A 9,095-nucleotide genomic window follows, 5' to 3' on the forward strand; every position below is an offset into this window, starting at 1 on the left:
TATACACGTATACACACACGCACACACATATATGTAGTCATTAAACTAGTTAAATATCAGTAAATAGGTATGTGTTTTTGCACTTTGGGCAAGTTGATTAGTGTTATAACACCTAACTGTCCTAGGTCGGATTTACACCTGAACATGGTTTCATTATCCTTTGGCAGCAGAAGTGTTTGATTTTTAAAGTAAAACTTTATCTTGTAGGACCGTTTGCCTCTTGCTGTGGTAGGTAGTAATACGATCATTGAAGTCAATGGCAAAAGAGTTAGAGGAAGGCAGTACCCATGGGGTGTTGCAGAAGGTAAGGCTTTCGCATTATTTGTATCCATTTTAAATGTATTAGGGCATTAGTCCTTGTTTGAAATGTTTGAAATACTTAATTTGAATGTACTTTGGTCTGGAAATTTATTACGTGTAGCATACTTGTTATTTTGACAGTCTTGGAACAAAGTAAAGGTTTCAGCAACATGCAATTTTACATGCAGATTCCTGTTGAAACTTCACTGAGGAATTATAAAATCTGTAGTAACTTACTACAATTGTTACATAAAAAGATGAGCCTGAAATCATAGCTGTTTGCTAGTGTTCTTATTTTAATTTCCTTTGTATAAAAAGTGTTCATTTTTTAAATTCTTGTTTCCAGGATATTCATGTTAGGAATGTTAATTTGATCAGCTTGACTAGCATAAATCAATTTAAAGTTTCTGGAAGAATTTGTCTTTACCCAGAACCTACTGGTCTTAATTGCTGGGGTGTAACAACAGGAAGGTACCTTGTATTGGATTGAATGCTTTTGTTCCCTTTTTGTGTTCATTTAAAACTTTTTTCCTGTGGTAGAGATTTGAAGGTAATTGGATGTTCTTCTGGCAACTGTTGTGCTTTAACAGTCTTCATCTATTGCAAGTGCCACGTGAAAAACAGAGTTTGCGCCATACCATGTATTGAAGCAATCACTATAAGCTTGCATTGGTTTTCCCATGATGATTCCCCTTTTTTCCCCTTTAGTGTATGTATATAGAATAAAGGGAAGATTTTTTTTGCATGCTTCTCCCTACCAAGGCTATCTGTCTATAAGTTTGATGCAATGCACACCAGAGTGTGTGTGTGTTAGAGGGGAGCACAGTATAGATAAAAACTTCTAAAGAGAAATGCTGTAGTTCTTTGAAGTGCATGTCTGGCAGGAAGTGAGGTTTGGCACAAAGTAAAAACCAGCTGCACTAGAGGATCAAACTTTATTTTAAGGCTCTTGCGTTAGCATTTTAAAATGTACAAAATGGTGCTGTTCTTTATTTTAAAACAAACCTTACGAATGTTTCACACTCGCGATTGTATAACTTTTACAAGGGAAGGACTACAGCCTAATTAAAAGGAACATCTTAAATTGCTTTGAGTTTGTTACCTTTGGATAGAGAAATATAGAGAACTTGGAAATAATGCTTTTCTGGGGGGATGACCTCATAAACTATTTTAAGTGGAACTTACCCAGTTTTTATAAAACTGCAATAAAATAACTACAGGAGTATAGATGCAACATAAACACAAAGATATGATGTACTTCGTTTTTTCTTCTTCTTCTTCTTCTTCTTTTTTTTTGGTAGGGTTTGCTGAGGTTACTTTTAATTCCTTTGTATTCTTTTTCTCTCCTCCTCCCCCCAACCCCAAATGTCTGTCTCCCTTTCAGGGGCACTTTGGAATCTGCCTTATGCCTTACTTTTGTATACTAGGAGCTTTGTGCTTTCCCTCAGCTGTCTGCACACTAAAAGGATTCAGTGTGGCATGCATTTTCCTTTAGTGTTATTTCATTGTCAGCAAAATGCTATTCACCACAGCAGCTTCTAAGATGATAACAGTGTGATGGGCACACCTGAAATAGTTGTAAATCTTATGACAACTGCCAGCCATCCCTTTTGATTGATAGACAACTGCATCAAATTGAATATACAGCCTTCCTTTGTTTAGTTAAGGAATAATTAAATCCCCACTAAAATAAAGACTTCTAACTTTTATTGAAGGGATGGGAGATAGGTTGGAACAAGCATGTAAGTCTGTCTTTTAAAGATCTTGGACATAGCTGGATCTAGACTGAGATCTTCAGTTAGTATCTGAACCTTAATTATACAACTGTGCTGGCAGGGCCTCCCAAGGAGTACCTAGTTGAATCAGGACAAACTGTGTTTCTGCTGCTGTAGCTTACTGTGCTATAGTGGCTCAGAGTACAGTTTGCTAGTATGGCTTGTGGAAGCATAAGAACTTTGGTAAGATGTATTGATACAGTTATATTGTTAATGCTCTTCTACTGTAAACACACAGACTCAGAGTAAAGAAAGATTGGAAAGGGTCTGTTAATGGATGATGGATCATCCAGTAGATGGATGATGTCTGAAAGCCTTACCTTGGTGTAAGATGTATATTTTCATTGGCGTCTCAACATAAATGTCTCCTTTTGCAGTTGAAAATGGTGAACACTGTGACTTCACGATTCTGAGGAACATGTTGATAAGGTGAGTAGCTTACAGGTAACATTGGGCTTGCTAGTTTGACTGACAGGTTGGATGGTCTTGTATTGGAGGAAGTGGGACTTGACTAGTAAGTTCATATTAATCCTTGTATTTTTAATTGTAAACAATATCTTATTCCTTATGATAAAATCCTGTTTAAGCACATATCTAGCAAGTCATGACAGTGGTGGTGATTTTGGAATGATTTGGTGCTCTTTATGACTATTCGTTCTTGAAATTGTGAAAACCATAGGAACCTGAGTTGTCTGTCAATGCTGTATGCACTTAGTTGTAGGCATGTTTTAATTTTCAGTGCCAGAACTTTGTTCAAGCACAACTGCATGTGCTTTGCTGTGATAAGTGCTGAGAGGCTCTTTCTGTATTTGTGGCGATTCAGTAAGTAACATCTGCTGCAACAGTTTGACTTCTAAGGCTTTGCTTTTCTTCAGGCTGATAGTGAAAGATTACTGGAAAAAGCTAACGTTTGTGCATTAATCTCAGACTTTACATTTGCTTTTGGCAGACTTGAAACACAGAACCTGGGAAGTTCTGGCTTATGTTTGTTGTTTCATGCCTGACAAACTTCAGTGGATCTGCTACAGTATAGTATACAGCTTTTATAAGTTTATACACAAAACGCAGAAATTTTATGAATGTTGCTCCTATAAGTTAATGTTAGGAATACTGCAAACTTGAAATAGTTCATTGCAAAATAATCAGTTATTTCTTTTGTCTCTTGACAACTTCAATTCAAATGGATAAATGACAACTTTGTAGGGAATGGAACATTAATGAGGAGATACAATTAAGTCAATCTGCAAAATGAACACAGGCTAATTTTTTCAGATAGTATTTCATAGTCATGCACTAAGCTTATAAATTGCTCTTACTGTCAGAACTCACATGCAGGACCTGAAGGATGTCACTAACAATGTACATTATGAGAACTACAGAAGCAGAAAGCTGGCAGCTGTTACGTACAATGGTGTTGACAACAACAAAAATAAAGGGCAGCTAACGAAGTAAGTTCTCATTAAGGTTGTATTGCTCTCTAATTCTTTTTTCTTTTGGTTGATTTGGTTGGTTGGGATTTTTTTTGTTTGTTTGGGGGTTCTGATGTTTTGGTGTTTTGGGTGTTGTGCTTTTGTTCCTTCCATCACCACTCCTTTCTCCCCCGTCTTGCTTCATTGCCTGAGTCTTGATCTGAATGCTGTATGTGGCTTGCTTGTGATTTGTTTGGCTTTTTTTTTTYCCCTATTTTACTAAGTTTTGCTCTAGTTTAACTGAATAAGTTAAATAATTGGTTTTCACTAGATTTAATTCTGAAGAGAACCTGCAAGTTTACTGTCTCTGTAAGTTTTATTTCAGTGGTACTTTTTGGAAAGTTCTTGTGTGTTAGTTTTTCTGTTTTGGTATGTAACTTGATGTTATTGTCTCCTTTGTTATGAATTACCAATATTCAGTGTTGGGGACATTTTTGAGATGGAGGATACATACATATTTGTTTAGAAACTTCAAAAATAAAAATCCAGATATGCTATTGCCACTTTTGAAAGACCACACTGACAAACTTCTAAGGCTGCTTATCACGTCAGGGAAATTATTGTGAAATACAATCATCTTTCCCTCTCTGTTTTGTGAGAGGAAAGCTGAAATGCAGAGTGTTTTAAGCTTAATAGGATGTTTTGGTTACCTCAAACAGCAAGTTGTTTGCCAACTTGATGAGATGATTGGGAAACTTAAAAGTAGGCTCCACTCTATTCTTCATTGTACAATGGTGTTTGAACACACTGTATCGTACTACATCTAAATACAATTTTCTCAACCAAAACATAGCATGGTTTTTGGATTGTTAGTGATATCCCAAATTATAGCTGTTTTTCCAGAAATATCTCTGAAATTAAACAGAAATAACTGCTATTCATGTTTGTTTGAGAGCTACAAAGCTATTTTTTCACGAAGCCAGTGTCTGTTCTACAGTATCTTACTGCTCTGAGAGAGCCTGTGACAGAGTGATTTAAATGGGCATGATTTAGTCTCAGCTAGCATGAGACTACATGAGGCTTTCCTGCTCAGTGCTGACAAAAAATATAATAGTATATGTCAGTTCAATCGACTCTTCAAACGGGCACTCAGATTTAGGTTAAGCTTGTAGTGAGGTCAAGTCCTAGAGAGAACAGTCTTCAAATGTGTGCATCTCTAACACAGTGATTTCCTCTCCTCACTGTCACGTTTCTTGCCATCACGTTATCCTTCCCCTACATGCCAAAGTTCCTGAATGCACATAGAAAGTACCTTAGTAGTATTTCTTGAACTGTGCTTACCTTCTTAACAGTACAGTGCGCTTGGTTGAGAGGGAAGGAGTTTTAAGAACTAACATGAATTAGAAATTGTATGGGAAGAAAGGATATGTAAGATTGCAACATTTGAGAATAAAATAGTTTGGGAAGGGGGAGCAGGTGGGTAGATGAGAGACAAAAATGTAGGATTCATCTAACAGACGAATCTCCAGGATTCATCTAACTTCATGTTGCAGTCCTCATAAAAATGAAACTTCATTTTCGTCGCAACTTTGGATATCAGAGGAAGTTGTGTTGTTCTTGTTTTGTGGTGTTTAATAACAACTTTTCCTTTCTAAATCCTACTATGTTTTGCTTAGATTTGGAAAAATCTTGTTTTTGGTGATAACATTTTAACAATTACATGTTTTGTGCTTGCTTAGATTTGTGTTGGTCTGCACCTACAAACTTAGTCTGTTACCTAATCAGAAGGACTGTATCTACTAAAAGGATAATGCAGTGATTTTTAATTCTCATATTACAAACATGAGATATTTCTATGCAATACCTATATTAGAAGGCTCCAAAATGGAGTGTTGCCCTTTCCCTCCATCACTTGCTGCTGATACTATTGCTGAGATTTACTTTTTCAGCAAAACCTATGCTCTGAGTGTCTGGAATTACTCTGCTTTTAGAAGCATGCTGACTTGTTTTGCCTCCTGCCATCTGAGGTCACTCCTCTGTCCTGCCTGAATATTTAAAGTTAAAAGTATCTTTTGGAACAATTTGCTCTGTCTGAAATTTGTCATTCAGAACATTGTAGTACTGAACCCTGGGGGTGAATAAACACAACTGGAGTGCTTAGCTGCCAGTTTTCTTAAAGAAAAGAAATGAATTATCACAATTCATGATTCAGCTTTTTGAAAGATAGGGAAGTCTGTGCAAACTTGTAAGGAGTATTTTGAGGCATTCTTTCGCGTTTATTTCTTCTAACTTTGACTTAAAATAGTCAATCTTGACGAGTATATTGGTTCTGAAGCAACTGATGTTATTCCTCTCTTGATGTTACTCTCTTTTTACCTTATCTGTATGTTGATTTGCATCATTTTACTTAAACTTTAATATGCTTTATTTCTGCTTTTTTACTTGAATATGTTATCTTAGTTTTGAATGTAGCATAACTGAAGCAGCATAGAGAAAATTTTCCTGATAACCATACATCTCTTTTCTAGAAATTAGTTGGAAAATGGGGGAGAATAAATGTTAACACTTTATCTTTGCATCCCCTTGGGAATTTTATCCTTGCTGGTCTCTCAAAATGGTGCAGTATTTGAGTTGACCTGAGGAAATTGTCCTCTCTAGTGGGAGGCAGATCTTAGATGCTCATGAGAGGGTAGCAGTGTGCTCTGATGTTCTCTGGCAGTATTACAAGCAGATTATTAAACACAGATACAACCTCTGGCTCTGAAAACTCCTAAGCTGCTGGGGTTTTATAAGCTGGGAGGATACACCAAGATGAGATGTGTGCGTGTCTTCTGGTTCTTGCACTTTTCCAAAAATGTATCGTGCTAGCCCTTGTTGGAGCCTGGTTTGACCTTTTGTACCTTTAAAAACAGCTATATTTTTATGAGCTTAGCAGATCTTTTTTTCATGCAGCTGTTAGCTTGTTTCTTTGAAGAGAAAACAAGGGTGAAAACAAATAGAAATATGTGCCACAGGTTTTAATAATACTGTGCAGACAAATTGAAGCAATCCCTTTTGTTCAGTGGTTAATTTGCTATTATTTCTCCCTTGCTTTGATGAAACTAATCAACTATCTGACAGATAACAAGTTGGCCTATGAGAAATACAGAACATGTTTTCCATGATTATATAGCCTTTGGTAATTTAGGTTTAATGTCAGTTCTTCAAATTTTCATGATCTTTCCATCTCTTAAAGAAAAAAAAAGGTCAAAGGATAACTTTTACTTACAGATAATTTGTCTCTTCACACTATCCAGAAGTGTAGTTGTACATGAGCACTGGGTGGCATTTGCTAAAACTGGCCTTTACTCTGAAATTTAAAATTCTTAAAATGTCCGTTTCAAATAGCAAAATTAGAGAAATCTAGTTTTAAGTGAGTTTAAAAGTAAAGCCTTTATTAAAGCATCCTTGAGCATAGTAAAGATGAGCCTTATCTGTCTGTCGCTGTTTAGTGAACTGCTGCACAGAATAACCATATGCAAAATGTATAGGTCCTTTAAACTGCTAAGCTTAGGCTGTTTCTAACTCCTCTTGACAGTATTCTTAGTATCTCGATAGCTTTATCACAAAGCCGAGATTCTCCRCTTCCTTTTCCCCAGAAAGGGAACCCGTGCACAGCAGTTCTAGGGGTATTAAGTGCTTCATGCTATAATTGTGAGGTTTAATATCAGAATCTTGTTATCAGACTTTTTTTTTTTCCCTCTTACGTTATTAGTGAAGTGCTAATGCAGCAGATGCTCAGGTTAAAGCGTCATGCTCTGCTGTAAACACCGATTGCCAGGAAGCCTTCTCCAGAGCTGAGCGCAGCCTCCCGTGAGACCTCTGCTGGCCAGTGAAATCAAGTGCTCTTTTTGCAGCACGGGAATGTTTGTACCTTTTGAATATAATGTCCTTTAGGTGACAATTCTTTTTTAAATGAGCAGATAAGTGTAGGCGTGGCTTTGGTTTCAGAAAAACTTGTTTCTGAAGAAAAGTTTAGAACAAGTGGTTGCTCATGTCACTAAAATATCTAAAATCTCTTTAATGCATATTTTAAGTATGCTATATGTAAACTGCTCTTGGAAGTATATTTGCACATCAACTCTACATTAATATTTACATGGTGTAGTGACTTACTAACTGGATTTGAAATAAATATAACCAGCTTTAACTAACAGTCTTTCCTGCTACTGTGAAAAWTTTGCTTTTGGGAGCATATAATTAGCTTTAGGAATCTATTTATAATGAATTTGCTTTTTTAATTATTGCTCTTTGGTTTTGTGGTTTTATTTAAGCATGCTAAGCTAAGCCTCTGTATTTTTTGTTTTTTAGATTTGACACAGTTGAAGGCATGTAAGTGGTCATTTAAATTTTTCCAAAAACTTAAGACAAAAATTCTTTAAACACAGAAAGGGTTTTACTGTTTAATGTTTCAAATTTAAAACAGTTTCCTGTTATCCAGCTCTTGGCATTGTTTTTTTCCCCTAGTGTTTTTTTTTCCTAAAACTCTACTGACATAAACTTTAAAAAGTTGCAAATATTTTCAGTGACTAATATCTTTGTTTAAAAAAAAAAAGAAAAAACACCTCCCTCTTCAAAAACATTTTGGACAAGCCTTAAGACAAATTTGGTCAAATTTCAACAACAAGAAGACTGTTTSAGGGTATAAATTATGAAATTCGCCTAGTTTGGATCTGCAGCCTCTCAATAGTTCCATGGTATTTGTATAGATACTTAAAATAAATCAGTGGAATTATACTTATCTGTAAATTTAAAACTCTTCAATTGGAAAACCAGCTGTTTTAATCTTTTTCTGGCCATGGTTTTATCTTATTATTGGCTTGCAGAGGTTCCACTTTGTACATATCTAGAATAATTTAACTTTTGCAAATCTTAGAGGGCTGTTTTAACATACATCCTATTAAATTAGATAAATGTCTTACAGTTTCATTTAGCATTTTTTTTCTTGAGCTTTTTGTTGTGTTGAAGTCCCTTGCATTGTTGTATCTTAGAATAAAGGATAATGTGCACTTACCAATGTCAAATACTGAAGACCTGTCTTAACAATAACATTTGTGACCTATGTTGTAAAGAACTCAGCTGTAAATGTTCACTTGTCAGCTTATCAGACTTTCTAGGCAAATTGATTTTAYTGCTTTCTCAAAGATGACTTGCATGACAATAGCCATTAGATCATCTGCGGAAGGACAGTTCTGCTCCTCTTTGARGCCTAGAAATTGTAGCAGTGGTTCATTAGTATTCAGATCTACTCCCTAGGTTTATTTTTGAAGAACAGACACATTTGAGAACTAAAAGATGCATTAGTAATGAAAAAACAAGTTTTGACATATGATTTGCTTACACAAATTCTGCTCCTCAAATCCTCTCATTTATTTCTTACATGAATTGGTTGCATGTGTTACAATACTTGACATATGCTCGACCAGTTTTCTTTCTTGGCAAAAGTTACTAGTAGTTGGCCTTTTCAATACTTAAAGAAAACATTAAGCTAAGAAGCAGTTTCAGTTCAATAAGTAAAATAAAGCATTTTACTAGCATCTAAGCTTTGCAACTATTAGTTCAGATTCTTCTT

At 35.6% G+C, this 9,095-nt stretch overlaps 1 protein-coding gene across 2 annotated transcripts in view; it reads left to right on the plus strand.

The window, feature by feature from the left end:
- SEPTIN7 (septin 7) overlaps positions 1-9,095 on the plus strand; it is a 70,703-nt gene that overhangs the window by 56,377 nt on the left and 5,231 nt on the right. The window contains exons 8-11 of one of the 2 annotated variants that reach the window (XM_085309137.1): positions 208-304; positions 2,453-2,504; positions 3,398-3,523; positions 7,835-7,855. In XM_085309137.1, coding sequence (XP_085165263.1) covers positions 208-304; positions 2,453-2,504; positions 3,398-3,523; positions 7,835-7,855 — 296 coding nt within the window. The remainder of the gene's footprint in view (positions 1-207; positions 305-2,452; positions 2,505-3,397; positions 3,524-7,834; positions 7,856-9,095) is intronic. The other variant, XM_085309138.1, reaches the window with a different exon arrangement.

The sequence above is a fragment of the Rhea americana genome, unplaced genomic scaffold, assembly GCF_003343005.1.
Source record: "Rhea americana isolate MKP2758 unplaced genomic scaffold, rheAme1 scaffold_291, whole genome shotgun sequence".
Lineage (NCBI taxonomy): Eukaryota > Metazoa > Chordata > Aves > Rheiformes > Rheidae > Rhea > Rhea americana.